General features: G+C 36.5%; 1 protein-coding gene and 1 long non-coding RNA gene across 2 annotated transcripts; both read left to right on the forward strand.

The window, feature by feature from the left end:
* The first annotated feature begins 628 nt into the window (after positions 1-628).
* On the forward strand, positions 629-13,298 carry LOC107789600 (pre-mRNA-processing factor 39-1). Its single transcript, XM_016611438.2, has 14 exons — positions 629-831; positions 1,749-2,185; positions 2,682-2,785; positions 3,911-4,140; positions 4,758-4,925; positions 5,230-5,575; positions 6,046-6,189; positions 7,361-7,513; positions 7,607-7,723; positions 8,316-8,396; positions 8,497-8,646; positions 9,881-10,177; positions 10,726-10,839; positions 12,902-13,298. Exons 2-14 carry the CDS (start codon positions 1,759-1,761, stop codon positions 13,007-13,009), a joined length of 2,439 nt encoding a protein of 812 aa, XP_016466924.1. The 5' UTR covers positions 629-831; positions 1,749-1,758; the 3' UTR covers positions 13,010-13,298.
* Positions 5,637-6,042, forward strand: LOC142173223 (uncharacterized). The gene is made up of 2 exons (XR_012702673.1): positions 5,637-5,774; positions 5,875-6,042. It is a non-coding gene; the product is annotated as an uncharacterized LOC142173223 (long non-coding RNA).
* Positions 13,299-25,074: the final 11,776 nt, after the last annotated feature.

A 25,074-nucleotide genomic window follows, 5' to 3' on the forward strand; every position in this document is an offset into this window, starting at 1 on the left:
AAAAACTTAATGGTACATAATATTTATATTAAATTAATAATTACAAAATGAATATCTTTTATATATATCTTTCCTACTTAATTATGATTAAGTAATGAGTTTCTTGCTTAAATTTTTAATTACTCAGTCAACATTGAAGTTCGACATCCATAATTCGAATTAAGTATTCTGAATTTGAACTATGTATCTGAAGTTGGAATCGATTACCCTGAAATTCGAATTGATTATTTGAAGTTCAAAGTTATTTTTTCTTGTTTTATTTTGCTATTTTTTCAATTGTGTTGTTTAAAATATGAGTAGTTCAAAATTGTAAATACCATAATTTTTTGACATGGAAATTACAAAGTATTTTCATAATATGCATCTACTCTAAAAAGTTGACATTTTGGAATTTGTATTTTTGTTATGAATGCACATAATTTAGCTATTTTTATTCAGGAAGTACAATAGTGTGACTTTATTATTATTATTTTAAAATTCAATAAATTAACTTTGAATTATGATGAAATTTGCAATTTAACCTTTTTAAAAAAGGCAATTAGGTATCCGAAGAAGGCCACATCCAAAAACAAAATAAAAAAATTAGTGATTGATTTCACATATATACAATTTACCCTTCGATCCTACGAAAATAGTGCATGTACCCTTGGCAAGTCACCCGCGCCCAATAGACAAACAACCGCTTCATTTTATTTGCCCTAATCCTTCTCTTTTACCTCCATAGCACTGAAAACCCCCAAAACTCAGAGAAAACCTCTGCAGCTTTTGTCAAAAACGCCTCTAGAAACTCTTCGTCGACGCCTCGATTTCGTCTTTCCGTCAGTCCACCAGGTGCGTTCCATTTCCAGCTTCTTAAAGTAACATTAATGCACACTTTTCTTTTAATTCATGCTGTAACTTAATCCAGTTTAGCTCGTTAATTTTACGAAACTGTGTACCGAGTTTTGTTTTGCCGCTGCTGTACCAGTAGGATTTTGCACCCAAAAACGTAGTTCATTAGCTGTTATTTGCCAGGATTTTTAGTTTTATGACTTTTTTTCAAGCTTAGAGTGTAGATTTGTATTCTGACATTTCAAATTCTAGCACACAGAGGCGGATTCAGGATTTTAACTTAGTGGTGCTGAGTACTAGTTGCAATTGGTGCAACTTCATGGCATATGTGGATATTTTCTCAGTGCCAAGTGGCAACTGTACATGCATCAGTCTTTAAGCGTTTCAGATTGTTTATCCAAAGCCTTGTTAGGACCACCAATTAGTCAAGTGCTTGCCCTAATAGTAGGATAAGAAGGGCAAAGTAACGTTTTGCTTTGACTAGGTCTAGAATATGAATATTTCAGTTCTATGTCTTTTGCCCTCATTTTTTTAAAGGAAGTGATTTAGAGATGGTTGAAATTGTGCCTCGAGGATGTTTTTCATAAATAAACAACTAGCATCTTTACTTATCAGATAGAGCCTGTCTGATGGCCTATATTCTATATTGTGTATGCTATCTTTAAGGTCACTTAAAAATATACAAAGAAACGAGTAAAAAAGAAGAGGAAAGTATATAACATTTTCCTCCAATACACACTCAGTGATGTATGTTATTCTTGTTTTGCATATAAAATCTCTTACTATGTTTACTTATTATCCTACTCGTTCCTTTGATATGTTTATAATAAGATATCTGGGCAACAAATGTGTATAATTTTCCTTACTTTCTTAATCTTTATTGCTGTACTAATCAATTCTGCTTATTATGGAGACAGGTTTTAAACTATGGGCGATAGTGAAACTGCGGTAGCTCAAACCTCGTCAGTCACTGACTATAAATCTGCTGGTTATTCATCAAAAGTTCCTGATGATGCTGGCACCCATACTTCTTCTGATGCCGGAAATGCTGGGGATTTGGCCACTCCATGTCCAAATGGCGCTGGGGAGTTAGCATCTTCTAATGTAGAAGCTGGAAACCTATATACCACTGATGCAGTGTCTACCCAGCAAGAAAGTGCTACTGCTATGACATATGAGGCCAGCCAGGATCTTGCAGCTCTAGAAGATGCAGCTGCAGGTTCATCCCAAGCTGCTGTTTATGACTCTTCTGCAAATGGCAACAACAATACTGAAGCAAGAGACATTGCTGAAAATGGGATTGCATCAGATGTTCATGGAAATTCCAATATGCATCAGCCAGAAGACGGCTTAGGTACGGTTTTTAGCTGTTCAGTGTCCTTGTGTCATCGGCTGTTGCTACTTCTGCAATTAAACTAAATAAGTACTTAATTAGATGTTAAGGGACGCTTGTCATCAATTTAATTAGTCACAAGAATCATAATACAAATACATGATGCTGATATAAATTTCTTTAGTAGATATGTGGTGTTACTATTTCTTTTACAAAAGAAAATCTGCATATAATGTGAAGTTACACGAGGATGCTGCCGTAGCTTGGCTCTCTGTGAATGTCTGTGGTGATTGGTAGTTATTTGTTTTTCTCGGCAGCCTTCTCATATTGTAACCAGCTGCTTTTCCCAGTCAGCTTTCCTTTTACTCTTTCCTGCAACATGTTGTCTACTCAATCAATTTTGTTTTCTTTCCTCGTTTAATCTTTCTAAATTTTAAATTTCCTTTTTGTCCCTTTGTCCTGAATGTCAGTTGCATCAGCGGTTAGTAAACTTACTGGCTATACTTTCTGTTGACAGCTTTATCTCCTGAAGAGGAAAGATTATGGAGCATAGTAAGGACAAATTCTTTGGACTTTAATGCCTGGACTTCCCTTATTGAGGAGACGGAGAAGATGTCAGAGGTACTTTAACTGACCATCTGTTTAGTGAATTTGTCATCTTGGTATTATTCATTTTCTCTTCTTCAGTTTTCTGTATTGAGAAAGGAGAGTTTCTCATTATTCTCATTTTATTTAAATTTGCTACTCTCTCCCGCTGGTTGAAGTACCTATGTGGAAAGGTACTGTCTTTTCCCCGGCAGCTGAATTGACAGGGTACAATTTTTTGCTAAAAATATATCTGACTTTCGTGCTAGAGAGAAGGGTAGTGTGGCAGAAAATTCTTCAATTACATACATGTAATTTTGGGTTTGTGTGTTATTTCTGGCAAATAGTTGTCAAGCTATAATTAATCACCTACTTTAAAGGATTAAATTCTGTTACACTCTATGCGAATTATCACTGCAAGAGCTGCGTCAGATAGGTGCTTTGTCGCGTAGCTCATATCTTTAATGTTTATAGTTATTCTTTAGTTAGATAAATCTCTTGTTTGTTTGAGACATGGAGCACTATCGAGTTGGTGGTGTTCTATTCTTCTCTCTTCCCATCCATGCCATGTGTTAACTTACTTAGGAAAAACTTTTAGTGGTGTCCATGTTTTAAGCTGAAATTACCAGTATATTTTAGACTTTTTTAATCTGGTAGTTGCCAGGATTGTAGTCAGTGATGTATAACAGTCACAAAACATCATTTTTCATTAGCAAGAGATTTAACAGTGCAAGAATGGTGATGCTCTTATCCATGTCACTTTGCACTTTCCTCGTTTGGATCACAAAAGATTTAATCCATTTGGCTTTGATTAAAAAATTTCCTATTTCCATGAAATCAAATTAATATTAATTTATAGAATTGATAATAATATGACATTTCTTCAATGATCTGCCTATCATTTAATACATTTTAGTCTAGTTATTCAAATTTTTTTTAATACATTTTAGTATTATCATTTATGAACAGCATTAATTTCTTAATCTTTATATTAAGCAAACAAGCTCATCTATAATGTGGATTGTGTATTTGTCTTTTGAAAGCAAACTTTTCAAGGTCCAATTCTTTTGCTAAAATCTGCTTGTGGCTGTCTATATTCTGTATCTTGTGGACACAAATTTTATCAATGATGGATTCAATATGCAATGTGAAAATGTGTAGGGCAACATTTTGAAGATTCGGAAGGTTTATGATGCATTCTTGGCAGAATTTCCTCTATGTTACGGTTATTGGAAGAAATATGCAGATCATGAGACACGTCTTGGCTCTGTTGACAAAGTTGTGGAGGTCTATGAACGAGCTGTTCAAGGCGTGACATATTCGGTAGATATGTGGTTGCACTATTGTGTTTTTGCTATAAGCACTTATGGAGATCCTGACACCATTAGAAGGTAATGTTATTGATGATCTGATTTGTTCTAGTTTTGCATCGGAGATCATTGGCGCAAGATGCTTATAATTTTTTTCTTTGTGCCAAACTATATGATCTTTCAATGCTATCTGACCTGATTTCAGCATGTCTGCAACAGCTCTTATTCATCTACATGGTGTAAGGTTTGTTTGGATTGCACTTCAGGATTGTATAACTGATGTGCAATCCACGTGATTCTATGGCTACTGTAGCCATATGAATTTTCTTCAGGATTCAATTATATTTTATGGCCTTATTCTCCCCATTCTATTTTCCCTGTCCTTAGGGCTGTGTATAGTCCATGTAGTTCTCCATGATATTTTGCTGTTATTAACCGTCGCACATGAGGTGCATCAATAACCGCATTGCTGCTGAGAAGATCTCGTCCAGTAAGGCTAAGGTGCCCTCTCACTGCTCCTTTCACGGACATTGTAAGATTGTTTTGAGGAAGGTAAATGCAGCATATTTGTGGGAGTGTCTGCTCTTTGAGTGAATTAGTACTTTAGCTTGAACTCTTCTCATGTACTGCATTTTCTAGAGCCCATGCAAAGGCATGTGTGTGTTATTATTAATCCTATGGTACATTGTTTTTGTTAGGTTATTTGAAAGAGGATTAGTGTATGTTGGAACAGACTACCTGTCTTTTCCACTTTGGGATAAGTACCTGGAGTACGAGTACACGCAGCAGGCTTGGTCAAATGTTGCTGCCATATACACACAGATATTGCAGAATCCAAATCAGCAGCTCGATCGCTATTTTGAAGGGTGATTATCTTCCTTGAAGCTTATTTTGCATTTTCATTATTCATTCAAGACTCTCAGATTCAGTGGTCGAACTTGTAGTTCAATCTCTTACAGTACCATTTTTTTCTGATTGCCTTGTGAATAGAATACACCTTTACTTGGTTTTATATAAACAAGCTCAATCGTCGGCAGTACACTTAAGTGGATATCTTGCTTGTTTAAATATGTGGTTTTTGCAAGTTCCTAGTTTAAGCATCTTGATATTGATACAAGAAAAGTAGTTGATGTGACTATTGTTGCTTTCCTGGTGCAATTGTATCTACAGTTTTAAGGAGCTGGTGGCTAGTAGGCCTCTATCAGAGCTACGAACTCCTGAAGAAGCTGCAGCTGCAGCAGAAGCTGGCAGTGAACAGATTGAGGGAGAGGTTAATTCTAGTTCCGAGCCTTCTAAACCTGTAAGTGCAAGCTTAAAAGATGCCGAGGAGTTGGAGAAGTATATCGCCATTAGAGAAGAGATGTATAAGAAAGCTAAAGAGTTCGATTCTAAGATCATTGGTTTTGAAACAGCTATAAGGAGGCCATACTTTCACGTGCGGCCTCTTAATGTTGCAGAGCTTGAAAATTGGAACAATTATCTTGACTTCATAGAAGGAGGAGATGACTTCAATAAGGTACTTGGGTTTGGTTATTTGTAGATTTTCAATATCTCTTTATTTATAGCTTTAGTTGCCTTGTTATACATTTATTTACAGTTAAAGTAATATCTGCTGCCTCATATGCTATATTGGCTAAACCATCGGATGAAGCATCTTTTTAAACGGGATATTGAACTTGGACTAAAGCATGGACCATCCATTTGCTTTCTATAAGGCTAAGTACTTCAAACCCTCATTTGTGAGTCGACGTTCTGGGTTCATGATCTGTTGTATCGTGGAATATTTGTTTTGAAGTTCCAATGTTATGCATGCAGGTGTGTTCTTATCTCCCTAACCATGTCAGGCTAGAAGGGTCCCCCTTTTGTATTAGAGGGGCCCTGTTCCACCAGAGGAGTACTTCTTAGTCCTTTCAGCTTTTGGTGGAATTTCCTTATTGTGGTAGAACATTAGTATGTGTTAACACATTTGTTACTTGTGCAAGTCAGGTGGTCAAGCTGTATGAGAGATGTCTGATTGCTTGTGCCAATTATCCTGAATTTTGGATTCGGTATGTTTCGTGTATGGAAACAAGTGGAAGTTTGGATCTTGCTGATAATGCCCTTGCTCGTGCCACTCAAGTCTTTGTCAAGGTAAAATCTCATTAACTTTTTTTAGATTTCTCCTTTGTGACTATTTGGTCTGTTCAACATGACATTCTCTTTGCGTTTAGGGGGCCAGTTTTTGAATCGTATGCTTAATTACTATCTTGAATTTTGAAAAATTATTCAACTCTTTGCTTGTCCGGATGAGCTGTTTACTGGTTATTAACTTTTCATCTCAAAGTCTAGCATTTAAAGATTTTGTGAGATTTCTATTCCCTTGTCAAGATGATAACTGGCTTTTCGATTGAATGGGATCAGTATTCCCCCCTCCATATTTTAAATATAAGAAATATCTTGGCATAGAAGGTTGAACTCTGAGGAAAACCCAACGGCTGCTGTAATATGAATTGACTGCAATGATGGACAGAAGTGGAAGATAGTTTTCCATGGAAGGTTGAACTTTGTTGCACCCTGGTAAACTTGCTTATTTGTCTGCCATCTTGCAAACTTAGCATTGAGATCACTCTTCAATATATTTTCTAGCCTGGGTTGTAGATTGCTCCACCTGATTAATCTAAATCCAGGGGCTGGTAATGCTAATGCCAGTGTTTTGCCGGTCATCCGCTGATAAGCTTGCTTGTTTGTCTGTGATCCTGTAGTCTCAGCACTGAAATTGCTCTTTAGTAGATTTCTTAGCATTGGAGAGGGGATTATGGGTCTGGGCATTCAAGTTAATGCGCTGGTAATTCTAGTTGACCAACAAGGTTGTAGGCAATTCCCTCACTTGGATAACTTAGACAAACTTACAAGTTACAATGTTCCTGCTGGGTTTTTTAAAGATAATTTCAACAAGCTAAAGTGCTATTTATTTTATTTCTTATAGTTCTTTCACAAATAGACATTCTCTTGAAAAGTTTTTTGAAGTGTTAAAGTATTGAATTCAAGTGAGATCTGAAGTCGTTACTGATAAATTCTTGCTGGTTTCTAATGATATTTCACTCTTCATGCATTATATGACCCTCAATGACGTGTGAGGTTATAATAGTGTGGTTTTTCTTTGCCAAGAGTTTGTACTTGAAAGGGTGGAAGCGAGTTGCATTAGGATGCCCATGAAGTATTGTTGGAAATCAATTTATTGTGTCTAGAGCTGTTGCTTGAATAGGTTGCCTTTCAATTCTACTATATTTAATTATCGCTCTCATTTGTCGACCTTTAACAGAGACAACCAGAGATTCACCTTTTTGCTGCTCGATTGCGGGAGCAACGTGGTGATATACCTGGTGCTCAGGCTGCGTATCAACTTGTGCATGCTGAAATATCACCTGGACTTGTAGAAGCAATAATCAAGCATGCGAACATGGAACGTCGACTTGTAAGATTGTTTCATGACCTACTAAGGTTTCAGGATTAGATTTGATCTGTGTTAACTTATCTAATGTATCATTTTCTTCTTGGTTCTTTGAAGGGGAACCTTGAGGATGCCTGTTCCGTATATGAACAAGCTATCGCCATTGAAAAAGGAAAGGAGCACTCGCTGAGTCTGCCATTATTGCTTGCACAGTACTCTCGGTTTTTGTACTTGGTAAAGTTCTTTTGTGTCTTGTGTTATCCAGCTTTTACATATTTGACTCAAGTAATTGACTATTGCCTTTTCCATCTTGTTGTAGTGTGCGTCTTCCAATTGTGGTGATCAATTATAGATATTGTTTTGCTTCGGAGATGTTTATGGAAATTGGAATTTAATATTCTCATCTGTGAATGGGCTTCCCAACAATGTTTAGAAAATCTCGGAATGATTCTCTGTTTTATGGACGTGCATCATCATAATTTATGTTGCAATCATACACCAACATATATAGGGAGACATAGATATGTAGACCATAGCTTGTCACAATATTCCACATAATCATTTGATTCTCAATCATTTTAGTTATTTGTTCATATGTACACACTCTTCACTGCCCTTGTGGAAGGCTTTTCAGTAGGAAAAGAAAGCAGAATTAGTGCAAGTGTGTGGAGAGTCATTAAGGACTTTGACTTGATCCCCTGTATTGTTGGGTGATGATAACATGGAAACATCTTTTTTCGCTTCGAGTTCCTCATGATTAGAGTCATCATTGAAATTTATGTATTTGTCCTCCTTTGGCTCACTGTCACAAAATCTCTGTTGAAAGGTTTCTGGGAAGGTGGAAAAAGCTCGGGAAATTCTTGATCAAGCAGTTGAGAATGTCCAGTTGTCAAAACCACTTCTGGAGGTCCGACTCTGTCTCTCTCTCTCTCTCTCATCCAAAGGCATAATGAGTGGAGGAATTGATGTTTTCTTATTGACATGCTGTTTTCATTTAATAAATGCAGGCACTGATCCATTTAGAATCCATTCAGTCGCTACCAAAGAGAATAGATTTGTTGGATTCATTGGTTGATAAGTTCATAGTTCCATCTCCCGAGAACCCTAGCGTTGCAAGTGTTGATGAAAGAGAGGAATTATCAAGCATTTTCTTGGAGGTATGAACTGTTAGATTTGGGTACTTGACAGAGGTTTGGGACTGTGATGCCCTCAATGTTAGAACAAATATGGCTTGCGCTGTTCTCGTGGGAACCTTAAGTTATTTGAACTTGTGATCTTGACCAGATATGCTTGGAAATGCTTTCAGTTATATATATCACGTGCTTTTAGCACAAGGCTGTTGTCTGTATATTCCAAGATGACACACTACCATATTCCTGATACCTGAATTCCCTCTTTTTGATGCAAACTGACTGAACGGAAATAATTGAACAAGCTGGACATACTTTATTAAGCTGGTAACCCATCCCTGAACTAGTATTCCTGTCAGATATCAATATGCACTTGGATTAAAGTTGGCTTATATCTTTAGGTACTTTTCCAAGTTTTGCTATACTGTGAAGATAAGACAGCTGGTAAAAATGGGGAATTTTTTTTGTTCAAATTCTACTTTTAGAAAAGGACACTGTTGTCGGACCTCCAAGAAAGAAAAAAAGGCCACTATTTTTGGAATGTAGGAAGTAGAAAAACATATTAAATTCAGTGGGGAGTTTGTTTATCATGTTGCTCTGATGTTTAAAACATGACATGATTTAAATTTGAGTATGGACTTGATTTCTTGAAAGTTCCGCTTTGTGTTTGAATTATTGATTGTTTCAATAACCAGATTACTATATCATGGTAGTTTAATCAAATCATATGATGGTTTAAATTCGAATAATATCCGAATCTCTTAGTGATGCAATGGGGTGTCCGGAGAGAAATTTGTTTTATTGGCAATCATTTTGATTCTTGAGCCTTTACCATTTTCCTTTTGACTTTGAAGCGTAAACACTTCAGAATGTCTTGGAGATGCAATAGGGATTCTATAAAGAGATTTATTTCTGATTCTTGAGCTTTCACAATCTTGTTTAATAGACCTTAAAGTGTAAACATTTTGGAACGTCTGGGAGTTATTTCTGATTCATGAGCCTTCACATCTTTTGATTTTTTAAAGACTCTGAAGTGTAAACATGTTGGAATGTTTTATGGGTGCAAGGAGAGTTTACAGAGGGATGTGTTTTCTTTGGAGTTATTTCTGACTCTTGTGAGCCTTCACAATTTTTTTAAAATAGATTTTGAGTGTCTTAACTGATTATGCTTGGTGCTATTTGTATACCATGATCCATCTGTCTGGGCTGTTTATTTTTTGATGCTTTTGCCGAAATGTTCTGAGACTGAGAAAGTGTGCAGTTTCTAGATCTTTTCGGAGATGCAGCATCAATTAAGAAGGCTGATGATCGGCACGCTAAGCTTTTTTTACGCCATAGAACCTCTTCAGATTCAAAGAAACGTCAGGCTGACGATTATTTAGTTTCTGAGAAGACAAAGCTGGCAAAGTCTGCAGTTGCAGCATCTAACCCCTCAGTGGCTGGTGCATTTCCTGGAGCGCAAAATCAATGGCCTGCAGGTTATGGTGTACAAGGTCAAACCTGGCCACAGGCTGCGCAAGCCCAACCGCAGCAGTGGAATCCTGGTTATGCGCAACAGGTAACAGTTTCACTAAAGATGGTTTGCCCCTCTGGTTCAAATCTCTCCCTAGAGTGCGGATCTGGATATGCTTCCCAGAACAATGCTATGTGGAACCATTATATATGTGTTGCTCATGCTTTAACCAACATGTTGATTTAGGTTAAACTGGAACCTCATCATGGAGTTAAACAAATAATTTTTGTATTTAAATGGAATTTGAATGCTCCTTTCCTTTTTCCTCTGAATCAGCTTTCTGTGAACATATAGCTTTTCTGTGCGCAAATGCTTTATCACACACTCAGTTTCTTGTTACATATTTTCTTTTTCTCCACCCCTCGGGTCCGTGGAGGTCTTCCTTTACGCATGTATTTCAGTTCTCCCTGCGGCCATTAAAGCTTGAGAGTGTTGTATGTCCATGTGTGTGAATCTTCTTGTTTTGCTCAGTCCATATTTTCTTTCAGATTATCAAGATTATTCGTGGAATTAACTTTTCTAGAATATATACAGTTCAAAGCAGATACGCAATCAGTGGCTCAGTTTTCTATTTTGTGTTTGTTGAACTTTAGGCAGCATATGGTGCTTACAGCAGTTACGGCGCCAGCTATGCACCTCCTCAAGCGCCTGCACCAGTGCCCTCGAGTGCCGGTTATGGTGCTTATCCTTCAACATACCCGGCGCAGGTAAGCGGAGCGCCTTTTATATATCAGCATTTTCGTTGCTTGTCTTGCATACATTACCAACTTGCATTATGGTTTCAGCAGGGATACTTTTATTAACCAGTTCTATAGTTTTCATGGTTACCTTTTTTTGGGTTAAAAATTGTTGTCCTTGTCCAACCTTCTCAAAAAAAGAATTCATGCCCTTGTATGCTAAGAATGGTTGGTGAGAATAAAATTTGATGCCCTCTAAGTTACCCAGTTTTAAGTCTGAAAATGGTGGTGAGGCCACAAGGCTTGCTAAACTTGTATCATCCACGAAATTGTAGCATTTCAGTGTTCAAAATTGAATCATTTCATTTCCTTCTTTTATCCTGAGAATGTAGCTATCAATATGATACATTGCCAATTGAACCTAAGAAGTAGTCCATCCATTCATCTCTTTTATGTTGATTTCATCAGTCAAAATTAATAGGGCATTAGACTTGGTTCCAGAATCCAGAGTAAGACTAGAAATTGGTGTACTGCTGCCATTAGCTCTTGTACAATTAAATATATGTTGGAGAAATTGCATTTCAGACTTAGTTCACGGTTAACCCTCGTGTTTGGAATGGTGTGACAATGAACCTTTATCCTCACAGAAACACACAAATCCAAGATCACCAAATTGGTACATCCAATGGTCTAGTGTGCTTTGGGAATACACTGTTATTCCTGCCAAATACAGTAGATAGCACATGTGCTTTAGTGAAAGGGCCTTCCAACTCCAACTGCGACATTGGGGGTTTGAGTCAACAAGGGAGCAAATTAGGAAAGCCATTCTGTCTGACTCTTGGCTTTGGGAGGGTGGGGAGTATGTACCAATTGTTCATTGTAACAATGCATATGATTATAATGATAGATGAAAACGTGATTACTTCTTATGGTATATTTGTCATACTCTCTCTTTTTTGATGAAGATCTTTCCTTAGATCAGTCCATTGGTTGGACGATTGGTGGTTCTTGAGAAAGATATCATGCAAACAAAAACTTGTGGTTGTTGAATTTGGCTATATTTGCATTTGGTGATTTGATATCTATTTATTTGGCATGCGGATATTATTTCGTGTTGTCAATATGGGTTTCTAGTCAACTGTTAGCTAATGAAGCCTTGTTGTAGTGGCAAGCCACAACCCCAACAATATTAAAGTCTCAATGGAAATTCTTTCTCAAAAATAGAATAGTTGTCACATTTGTGCTTATTTCTCTCCAATCTGCAGTGACTATGTAATTTGGAATTCCTTCCAACTATATCTAGTCATAATTATCCTTGGTAACGGATGACTTAATAGTGCGAAGGAATCTCCATGTGAATATCATACACATCTTTTTAATTGCTTTCAATAAATTCTTTACTATCTCAATCATTTAGATATTTTACCATGGTAAGAATACCTGAATTTATTTTTGCTCACTGCAATGAAATTCTCTCTCAATTAGTTGTATCTTTAGAATTACTATTATGAGTTCCACAAGTACAAGGTGTCAATCAATTCCAATTAGTGTCTTGGTAGGTAGATTTGGTTGTTGTATAAGCTTCTCAAATTTCGTGTTGCGTTGGGGAAGTTTAGTCCAGTGGACCAAAATTGTAGCAGAGCGTGAAATTTACTGAATATCTGCTCAGAAATTAATCTCTCCTGTGAAGTTCCGTACTTCGTATCGTGTTGCGTTGGGGAAGTTTAGTCCAGTGGACCAAAATTGTAGCAGAGCGTGAAATTTACTGAATATCTGCTCAGAAATTAATCTCTCCTGTGAAGTTCCGTACTTCGTAACATAGCTGCTGCTATGCTGAACTGGAGTTTTTCTTTCTTTCTGGAGTTGGTAATATTTTTCTTGTACTTGAACCTTTTTTTTTCTTTGCTTTAATCAGTAAAAATGTGTCCTCGTACACCCTCTTCTCTAGCCCCTACCCTCCATGGGGGTAGAGAGGTGTAGTATGTTGTTTCCATATTTGCTTTATATCGCCATATGTTTATGCTACCCAAGGTGGAAGCCCTCTGGTGTGTGTTGTTTTTTGTTGCTAAGTGAACTTTGTTATAACTGCCAGGCCTTCCCTCAGCAGAATTATGCACAGCCAGCCGCCGCTCCCACTTTGCCTCCAGCACCACAAGCTACAACTGTTCCTCCTACAGCTTATTATGGCAGTTATTATTGAGATGGCAAAAACTTCCACATCAATTTTTTGCTGGATATAGTTTGTATCTTCCCATCAACGGCCAGAATACATTGCAATGCCCTGAGTTCTTCCGCATGGTTGTATTTTGAGTGAATGAGCTGCAGGATAGGAAATTGAGCAATCTAGTGATGTCTCACCTTAGGCTGATGGGCAATGCTGGAAATCCATTGTTTATCTTCTGTTGGCTTTTTTCTAGTTAATGTACCATACTTTTTTGTTGACATGCTAGTTGCAGGAAAATATGTTGCAAAATGTTATGTTTTCCCTATCCCATCTCCACTGTCTTTGTAGTATGATTTCTGTATTTGCAGAGTGCAAGGTTTTTCTGCTACCCGGAGGCCGAGCATCAATTGGAGTTCTGTATTCTTATTTTCAGAGGAGAGCCTTCATTCATGGTTATCATGAAAAGGTGGCTCATAATACCTGTGAAGCGGGATGTTCCTCGCTGGTGTGGAGAGGCGTCTAAGTTGCTTTCACCCGGTTACCCTTTGTACTTGTCGGGTAACAGCTCTAATCTAATCGTACTGGGTAAGTGTTATGTTCAGGCGTGGAAAAAAGAAAAAACAGGAAAGAATGTAGCTTTCATTCCTTGTAAAAACGAAAGTGAAATGCTAACAGTTAATTGCCAAAACGAAAAAAAAAAGGTGAAAGGCAGATGAATTAGGTAGTTAGGTTTGACCTTTTCCCTTTGTACGTTGGTGAAAGCTTGCTCGTGAGCTTCGGAGGTCATGAATTTTGCGTTAGATTCTCTTATCTGGTAAATTTATTTGGCAACCAAAAATTACTTTGTTGAGGAACTAACTGATCCAACACGCAACGCTTAATATATCCACGTTCCAACTTCATTCTGCAATTCAATATATTGTGTCAACTTCATTCACTAACTCATTTGAAGTTCAGAATTGGTTTTTTCGTCTTGTACTTTCACTTTTTCTCTTCTTTCCCTTCCATTATGTGCTTTTACCAGTGATAGGCTCTAGTTGAGTTTGAATTTTCAACTTCTAAGGACTATTCAGAAGATTGAGAACAAATTCATCGAAGTTAATATTCCATGACTCAAAATACAACATTTGTTTTGCCAAGAAAAGAAAAAAAGAGACAATAATTTCCTGTTCAACACAGCAAAAAGTTGAATACTTCGTTGATAGGTATCATGAGTATGTACTATAGTATATAGTATAAATGCCTCAGCTATTTCTTTCTCAATAAGATGCTGAATTTCGCAAGGATTCGTATAGAAGGTAAAATTCTGTCTCTCCTACTTTGTCTATCTGTTAAATCCTCTTAGATTTCTTAACGATCGAAATGGATTCTGAGCCGCTAATAGAATAGAGTGGTCCAAAAGGTGTGCCCGGACGTAGAAAAATGATGTGTATCTAGGTGGTTGATTCCACAAGTGTTCTCTGCAAAACATGTGAAGTCAAAGCTGAGAATTTCGACGAAATCGGTCGAATCTGACCTTTCTTTCCAAAAAGTGGAGGAGAAGGATATTCTTCAAGTAACATTCCCGTTGTATCATTCATTTGATCTATGTTCGTACTTTTGACAGTGTTGTAAACTTCTCCCATAATTATCTATCGATAGAGGCAGATTCAAGATTTAAACTTGATAAGTTCAATTTATAAGGTTCTTAGCACTGAACTCATACTTTTAATATTATGGGCTAAGAATCTTATTTGTTAAAAATTTAATGAGTTATTACGTATATATTTATATTCGTTATAAAAAATAACTGGTTAAGATGAACCATTGAGCATAGACTCCATCCTCCTCTGCCTATCTATTGAATTCAAAACTGTATTTGAGTTGACTTTCAGAGAGAAATACAAATGAATGCACTAGGGAAACTCGGGTGCTTATAAACCAGTAATGTTCTACTCCTAAGAAAATAGCCAAAACTATGAAAGGATTTTTTCTTCTGAAACAAAAAGACATCAAAAAAATGCAAAAGCAGAAAGCTCAGTAAGGACCAATGCTATTTTTGGACTTCTAGAGTTTTCCCTACTCTTATTTTCATTTTACTATTAACCAGCAAGTAATTTTAATCTTGCCCTTTCGACGGAGTATCTTATTGGTTAATATCAGCCAATGCTTGTAAGGCCTTATCTTTGCTTAATTTCAGTGACACCACTAATTGGACAATTGCAAGAAACAAATATAAGTCACTATTGTTCACGTCGTACTCAGACCCTTAAATTCTGTTAAGAAGAATGAACCATATAAAATTTAAATCGGCATATATTAAATTGTTTTATGTGGAAGTACTTGATAAAACCCAAAATTTAAGAAACTTTTTGACATATAAACCAAATATATGCAAAATGCTAAAGGTATTTTTTAAATGAGCGGTGGTGATTAATAGTTACACATGACTTATCATTTTAAACAAGTGATATTAACAGTCTCGACAAGTAATATCATTTAGGGTAAATGGAGATAACACATAAATGTATCATTCTTATAGGAATAAATTAAAAAGAAAAATATATCATATACAATGGGAAGAAGGAAATAGTAATAGTATTGAACTGACAATTATCTCAACTTTATGAAGGAATTATAGGGATTAAAAATACATGTGGCCATGCTCAAAAGTGTATCTGGCACACCTTTTCGTTAAATCTAATAACCAGCTGTAATCTGGTTTTGGAGATGAATAAAATACTTTAGAATTAAAAAAAAAAATACAATGGTGGAGTATATATTTTCCAATGTGAGAAAACCCCCACCAAACAAAGTGATGATGCTGAGCCTTTTGTATTTTGGATGTTGAGCATTCTTGATTTGGATTATTCCACATTTCAATTTTTCAACTGGTCTTTTCTAGTGAAAATGGCGGGGTGGTCCACTTTTTGTAACGATCCGGTCGGTCGTTTTGAGTATTATAATCCCGTTTCCCCAATTATTACTCAATTTATGCTTTACAGTTGTTTTATGACTTATCATGTTAGTTGGTTCTGGTCCGGAAGGAATTCAGAGTGAAACGAGACACTTGGTCTCATAATTAAAAATTTAAGTTAGAAAAAGTTGACTGGATATTGACTTATGCGTAAACGACCTCGAAATTTAATTTTGATGATTTCAATAGCTCCGTATGGTGATTTTGGACTTGGGAGCATGTTCGAAAAATTATTTGGAGGTCCGTAGTGGAATTAGGCTTGAAATGACGAAAGTCGAATTTTTGGAAAGTTTGACCGGGGGGTTGACTTTTTGATATTGGGATCGAAATCCGATTCTGAAAATTTTAGTAGGTCCATTATGTCATTTATGACTTGTATGCAAAATTTGAGGTTAATCGGACTTGATTTGATAGGTTCCGGCGTCGTTTGTAGAAACTTGAAATTTCAAAGTTTATTAGGCTTGAATTGGGGTATGATTCGTAATTTTAGCGTTGTTTGAGGTGATTTGAGGGTTCAACTAAGTTCGTATGATGTTATGGGACTTAACGGTGTGTTTGGTTGAGGTCCCGGGGGCCTCGGGTTAGTTTCAGGAGGTTAACTGATTATTTTTGGACTTGGCATGTTGGCTGAAGACTGATGGTGTGCTTTTTCTGGTTTCCTTCTCCGCGTTCGCGAGTGGGCCCTCGCGCATTCTTGGATACTGAATCCCCGCGCTTCTAGCCTTTTATCCGAAATATGGACTATTCATAGCCTACTGCATTTGAGTATCTCGTACATTGTTCACATTTACCTTACTTATCTTAAAGTCTCGCATCACATCTTTTATATCTTTCGTGACCTCCCTTCCACATAGGTACAATTCACATCCACAACTTGAACTTTTATTATAATACTTGTACCTCTTTACATGATTCGGTGAGAGCTTCACACTGGCTTCTTATGAGGCTGGTACTCTTCTAACTGGCTTTATCGTAGAGCCGTTACAAAATATGGCTACTGTACTATCTCTCTTGCACCTCTGATATTAAGAGTGATTCTGCAATGTTCTCAATCACGATGTCCATAATTTCCTAGGTCCAATAATCAAACTCCTGATTTACTTAGTTAATGTAACTCTTTAGTTTCCTCTTTCCTCTGATCAACCTTTATGTAGGCTTAAGCTATCTTTCGATCTGCGACTCATGATATTAGTTATTACTTTAGCCATTCATGGACGTTATGGAATATTCATGATTCAATCTTCTAATAATTCAATCCTTTGTCTATGCCCTGGGCTCAATTTTTTATTTTAACTTATATCGGAGTCTTCTACGGCTGTATGAATGTCAACATATATGGTGCATGGATATCACTCTGAAGTCTTAAGTGTATAATCCCTTTTGTTCCCTATGAGCTTCCTTTAAACATAAGCTATTACTTTTCTTGGTCTTTCTGCCCCTCTGTTGAGTGTATACTTAACTTATCTAAGTTCCCACACATGCTGAAATTTTTGTGCAACTCACATGGTCTCGAATATTACTTTTGATTTTTCTTCCCGTTCCTTAGCCATGGTAGGTTCCACTTTCTCATGAAGTGCATACAATATTGTAGTGAGACTGTTTTTACATGACCATTTCCTCTTTAGGTCACTGTGCTTAGGTTGAAGCCTTCTTCCTTATTTCCTCAGCTAGTCTTTCGTTATAATACTTAGGGAAGACCTTCTGACTCTTGTGAAGTTGCGAGCTTATTACATCGTATACTTGACGGAATTTTTGATGTTCTTCCTTGCCTATAATTATCCGTAGTTACTTATTTCTACGCCCTTGTGCTTGTAGGGTTGCTCCTACACTGAAGTTTTGACTGTCTTCCCAGTGAGACTATCTTTTATTTCCATAATATTCATGCGATACCTTTAACTACCCTAACTCCTATCTGAATATTTCTCAAGCATTACAATATCATATCTGCGAGACTGAATTCCCCATGTCGGGGTTCACTATGTTTATCTTGCACGATCTATTGATTTGTATGTATCCTCTTGTCTAGCCATAACTAGGTTCTTCCTGAATCAACTACTCATTGGCTCATTCTCATATCAATATTCTGCGTAATCTTTCATGGGCCATTTCCTTTATCTTAACTTACGTCCCGCACTGGCTCCTTATCTATCAATAACATCTCAGGCAGGAACCCTTACCTCATCTCCTTGCGTCGTGTTTGCATAATGTTCTGAAATCGTAGCATATCTGTAGGATTTGAATAAGTGCAATCTTATCCCTTTCTCATTCTTATCACATTCTTCCTTTATTAATCCATAGTTACTAGAACCACTTAATTCAGACTTAATGCCATATCACTCCTATATTCCCCCCTTTTAGGGGAGTACTAGGAGTTGGAGCCACGAGGATCTACCTATAGATATTTTACCTCTTCATCTTTGGCATCTTTTTAAATCATCGATGACCCTTACTCGCCTTGCGGAAATCCTTCTGTATCAAGGATAATAAAATTCCTTATTCGCGAGGGTGACACTTATTATAACTGGCAAATACAGTCCCTTAAGCTTAACTTTACTCACATTGCTTGCTTTAGGGAAGCGTCTTCCTGAATGACCATTCTCTGAATTTCTCATGAATCTTCTTCTGTTGTCCACTCTATTATCGTCGGAACGAAATCTGAAATTCTCATGATGCTGACTATTATCCAATCACTCAGTCCCTAATTGATGTTCAGTTTATCTTATTCACCAGCCCATATTGATTTCTATTGTTCTGGGGTCTAACTTTTCCTTCCGGTAGTCGTGTTGGAGTCACGAACTTATTTCTTGAAATGAGGATATGACTTTATGTCCTATACTCTTTTGTTGTCTCAAGGCTTGTCACCTCTCGTCTTTTCCTTCAATTGACTATAGACTCTGTAATACTGTCATCTTTTTGATCTACCGTTGTCATCCATGTATCATATCTTACTCATAATGCTTCATTAACTCTTTTCTAATTTTCCGCTAACATTTATGTCTATTACTTTATTCTGAAAACTCGAACAAGATATTCTTTTGCTTTTAGCTCCGCTTTGCTCCATCGAGTGGCTCTTCGGGTTGCTTAACATTCCCGCTCTACTAGGGAGGCGAGCCACACTAAGATAATATTTATCCCTTCCAGGCTTTTCGTGCCTATCTTCTGATTTTTTTTTCATGCTTATATTCACATCTAATTGTAATATTCTAGAGTGCACCATTTGGGTGTCTCACAAGGAGATCTATTAGCACCTTTGTAATATCCTTCGGAAATGTCAACTAACACAAATAATCCATTTACCATTTTGGGTTACTCTAACCCCAGTCGGGTCCTAATATCCTGTCCTTTTTCTTAAACTACACATGTTAGCCCCCAATAGAGTATAACTGAGATGGGTGTGGCAAATTCTACATACATCTGTTACTGTTGAAGGTAAGTCACAATGCTTATATTTTTCTGCCGGAGTTGAAAATACCGATAATCTTCATTAACTGGGTACCTCGTATCCTTCTCATCTTGCTCCTTTTACTTGTTGAAGCTTGTATCTATCTTCTGAATCTCTCATTGGCTTTCACCATAGAGGTGGATAGATATTCTTGCCTTAAGGCTCTTTATCAAGAAGCTTACACGTAAGGTACACACATGTTCTGCTGAAGACCTCACATTTATCCATCATAGGAATGATGCAAACTCGAGTTCCTCTAACTCAACTCTTCCACAGTTATATCTCTTACCAACCATCTTTTTGGATGTAGGTATCGTCGTATTATGAATGAGATAGAGTTTAGAAAATTGAGTTCTTACAACTGAGCTCTACCACACGATCTAGAGTAAGAAGAAAGAGTGATAATCCTAAATGCCTTGTAGCCTCCTGCTTATAAGTGTGGTGCACAACACACCCATAAACAAGACTCTACTAGACATGACTTGTAGACTCCCTGGGACAGAACTGCTCTGATACCACTTTTGTCACGACCCAAACCGAAGGGCCGCGACGGGCACCCGATACCTTACTCAACCGAGTACCATCATAACGTATCTTTTGTAGCATTCTATCATAGGTAAATGAACCGGAGTAAAGCATGAGGGAATAAACTTATACATAGGACATATAGATCTATAAGACCAAAATGACCACTCGTACACTGAACATAGGCCAACAAGGCCATACAATCTTTTACGTACATGACATCTGTCTACAAGCCTCTAAGGATACATAAATGTCATAAAGGTCGGGATAAAGCCCCGCCATACCAATCAACACGTCCTAATCATACTGTCCAATAGCAACTTCGGAGCAAATGGAGTGCACCAATATCTTTCGCTGAGCTGATAGCCTACTTGGAGGACTCTCGACCTGTCTATCGGGACCTGCGGGCATGAAACGCAGCGTCCCCAGGCAAAAGGGACGTCAGCACAAATAATGTACTGAGTATGTAAGAAATAAAAATCAGTAAACAATAGTCATGGGAGAAGCATGGAGTAAAAGACTCGACATGTATATCTGAATAGCTCTGTGACTTATTTAATATTATAATGTCATGCATATGCGTATAAATGTCATACCATGCATGGATATATGCGTTCATAACATCATCAAGCCTCTGAGGGCATCCCATCATATCGTTTTGGCCACTGTGGGCAAATCATCAACGTATACCAGCTGATCAAGTGATGGTGCGTATATAACGCCGTAACCTTTTTCCATATCCCATATACATACATATATATATATATAATGCCATCTGGTCATAGGTCAATGTATATGTATAAATGAATGCAATGCATGAAAAGTACGTCAATAAAATCTTTTGGAATGTCATAAGACCATTATGTCTTTGATTAATATCATGTAGTAAACTTTCTCAATTTGCATATTTTCTGAGACCCATGAACATATGTTGTAATAATAAAACACATGGGATTTCAAGAACATAAGCACCTCTAATACTTCTATGAATAAAGTCATTTATGAAAGTTGTGTATTTGCTTGTTTCGTTCGTGTCGTATAGATCATGCCAAAAGTAAAGAACGAATAGTCTTAACATACCTGGACCGATTCTCTTGAGAATGCCTCTAACACACATCTTTTGCGACGAAACACATAACGGCGAATCGAAGTAGGAGAAAATCCGTGTGATATCTTTGAGAAGGATTGTACCGTATTTCCTTAAAATTATAAAATCTCACGTTGCTAAAATACTAATAATTCTCGTTTGAATTCTTGAAGACACTTATGAGATCTCGTTGAATTATGAAAATGCTATGAAAAATCTTTACATTACTCATGAATATGCATCTTGTTTTTAAGTTAGAGAGGTCTTATACCTTAGTGGGTGTGGGCCCCACTAAGGTGATGACTAATCCATTAAAATGACACCTTACCAAGTGACTTGAAGAGTCATCACATTGGCAAAGTTTGCTGCCACGTTTGGGGGGAGGGGGATTAGGCTAATCAAAATGTCCTAATTATTTAGCTAATCTTCCCCCAAATATTATTAATTATCCAATCAGTTCCTTAATTGATTAGGTGATCTCCCATTACCCAATAATTTACATAATTAGGAATTATCTCAAATTACTTAAAGTACTACTCACTTTCAACATACCTTATACACTTCACTATCATGGTCATGTGGTACCTTGTATGGCACAAGTCCATAAATATCGGATATTATAGTTCGGACCGTATTTTATCTCAAAATATCACACTTTGACAAAAATTCATTTTTTTCCGATTTGCTTACCCTCTCACCTTCACGAATTTACTCATCACTTGTTTGAAATAGCATAATGCTTATAATCCAATATAATCTCATTCCCGAACTTAGGTCGATTAACTTACGACGAAACTTCAACGTACGAAAATACGGGATGTAACATCATATTTTTCGAGCTTCCATCAATTTACTTATGGCGTATTTTCACGTACGAAAATATGGGATGTAACAATCATCTTCCCATCAACAATCACCGGTGGGATATAGGTCAGTCACATTCCCTTCGCAGCTAGTTTGTTTTCGGTAAACAAGTTAACCTATGCTTTTTGTCCTTCTTGCGCCTTCTACATGTTCGATATTTTCTTTGACTGCACCCGTTTGTTTTTCTGGGTAATTGCTTCCCCCTTTGTTCTCACTCAAATTGGTTGTCATCATAGGTTGATTCAAGCGTTTCTGCTTAGATTGGCCATTGCTTGAACTTTCCTGGCCCAGTGTCTTCAAATTGAAGGTTCCAATTGGGGTCTTTATTTCCTCACTCGCTACTACTACAATTGATTTAGGGCTAGGTGAAATTGAGGTGCCAGCTTTAGCTGCAGACTCCACCGCCGCCCTCGAAGCATCTTTCATAGCCTTAATTGACTTCTGATTACCCACCGTTTGTTGTTCCCCACCCCTTTGCATTTTCATCGGTGTTTTCCTTTCTCCAGCTTCATCAATCATTACTGCTAAGGGAGATTTATTTGGCCCTTTTCTTGGTAGAGTCTGAAGGATTCTTAGGTCCATGTTTTGGCTCTTGTTTGCATTTCTATTAGGTCGCCCTCTTCCCCCCCATTTTTCGGCCAGCAACGCACGTTAGATAGTCACCTTAAACATACTTTATTTTATTATAAAATAGGTGTTTGAGATACTTGAGATTGTACCGATTGTTTATTCTGAAGAAGTAGCAGATCCCAATAGTGTGCATGCGCAATTATCTCGAGATGAAAGTTCAATGCCTTCAACACAATTTGATAACGGCTTGTTTAATGAAATTGTTAATGTAAATTTGCTGTCTTTGAATACGATTAGTTTTTTATCTGCTTATTTTTGAATAAGAGACTTTTTTATTTTATGATTTTTGATTCAGAGATTATCGACGAAGTTGAAGAAGGAATTGAAGGCAAAACGTGTTAGAATTCATCAGAAAATAACTTTATCAGAAAAAAGGATTCAAAAGGATATCAAGGTAACATGAAAATAACTTGTTACTTTTGGTTACACTATATCATGAACTTTCTAGTGTTAATTCTGAATTCTAGACTAAGTGTCCTAAATTTCTAAGCTGCTAATTAGGAATTGATGACTAACTGTCATGATTTTTGAGCTTCTAATTTAAAATTCAGGACTAAGTGTCCTGAATTTTTGAGCTTTTAACATAAAATGCAAGACTAAATGTCCTTCATTTTTGAGCATCTAACTTTAAGTTCAGAACTAACTGTCCTGAACTTATAAGCAACTAATATTACTAATTTTAATTTTAGATGCTATCTCGTATTGCTTTAAATACAAACCTAGAGTGAAAGGTTGATACGTTATTGAAGTTTCTTGAGAAACCACATGAAAGGAACAAAGGGAGAGAACCTAGTGTTCCATCAATTAGCAAAGATGTAGTTGATGATCATTGTAATGATAATGAAGATTATTATGAAAGCTTTTATACACATGTGCATCTAAAAGATGAAACTGATATGGGCATCAAAAATTTACGGGTGATAAATTTATGGAATTGCTTGGCCAGAGATTGATAAAATATTTTTTCCAGACTACCTTCAGAAAATAGTGATGATGTGACGCATTTTCTTTTAGGGGTATTGGACTTAAATGAGAAAAAAATTAATGTGTACGACTCCATATATAGTGAACCATGTGAGGCTGGATTGAAACATCACATGTCTTTTGGAAATGCATTCAATAAATTGATATTCAGTGCAAAAAACACCGACACAAACTGGATCGTAAGTGTTATCATTTGCTATATAATTAATATGTACTTTAAATTTATTTATTGAAGATATTATTTAATTTACTCCCTATCTTAATTTTTTTAAGACTAATTGCGGTGCATTCCTAATTAAATATGTTGAGTTGTAGATGATGGGGAAGGACGTGGACAAATTCCAACATGAGGACATATCAAACTTCAGAAAAGAACTTGCAGCAAACCTTTGGGCACATAGAGAGTGAAAAAGAAATTCTGGTTATGAAATGCCACCAGAGAAAGTCGGTGACGATTGTGATAGTGAAAATAAAAATTTTTGTCCGAAATAGCTGTAATGTAGTAGTATAGAAAGTCAGCTAAACGTCCATATTGTAATAGGATGTCAATGACAATTAGAATGTTGCAGAAAGTGTTTTTATCTTGAATTCAGGCCCATGAGTCCTGAAGTTCAATGTCATAGTTCAAAACTTCAGGACAGTGTCTTGAATTTCAGTAGCAGTGCTGAATTTTAATTTATATATATCAATACAAATGTGCATCTACAAGATGATATGTTAACTAATTCCAATTCAAGTTTTTTTATCTTTCTATAATGTTAGTATGATTTTTTTCCTATTAGATTATCGTAGAACTTCAGGGCATAATGTTTTAAAATGTCCTGATTTGTTGAAGGATGAAACTAATATTCGGGACATATATTTCTGAAATATATTGAACTTCTGAAAATCACACACACTCAGCTTTATTTTTGATGATTCACCAAAATATGAACCAGGTTAATTATGCATACATACCAAAATCTTAATTTACTAGACAACTAAATTGTTGATTTCATGGTTAATTATTGTCAAAGTGCATTACTCTGCTTTCTTGATTTGAAATAAATAACTCATTAGTTGAGGGTCTGTGAGATTTTCATAAGCTAAGGACATTTTAGAAAATTATCTCCTTAATATTAGATTCATACTTCAAACTTTCAGGACATTTCAAAAAATTATGTTCTGAAGTTTACTTGTTTCGATATTATCTGCGTTGAGAGTACATGCAGATATTTTAATGCTTTACACTAACCATAATGCTGAGACAAATAGTGTGATCACACGAAAGAAAATGACAAAACCAAAAGCATGTGATGCGCAAAACCTTGGCTAAAAAACTCGAACCAAACTGCTGAATTTAACAACATGTACAACAACTCAAAAATAAAAAAGAAATAATTGCCTAATCATATCCTTTAGTGCCAAACTGCCAATCAATTACATCTACAGTTTTCAGATAACTTAACTGCCAATTCAAACTTATGCTAAGACAAATAGTGTGATCACACGAAGCAAAGGGACAAAACTAAAAGCTCCAAATCATGAAATATACTCATATCAAGACATTTCAAATAATTATGTCCTGAATATTAATTGTGTACTTTAAAAATTCAGGATATTTTTCAGTTAAC

This window comes from Nicotiana tabacum, chromosome 19 (assembly GCF_000715075.1).
Source record: "Nicotiana tabacum cultivar K326 chromosome 19, ASM71507v2, whole genome shotgun sequence".
Classification (NCBI taxonomy): domain Eukaryota; kingdom Viridiplantae; phylum Streptophyta; class Magnoliopsida; order Solanales; family Solanaceae; genus Nicotiana; species Nicotiana tabacum.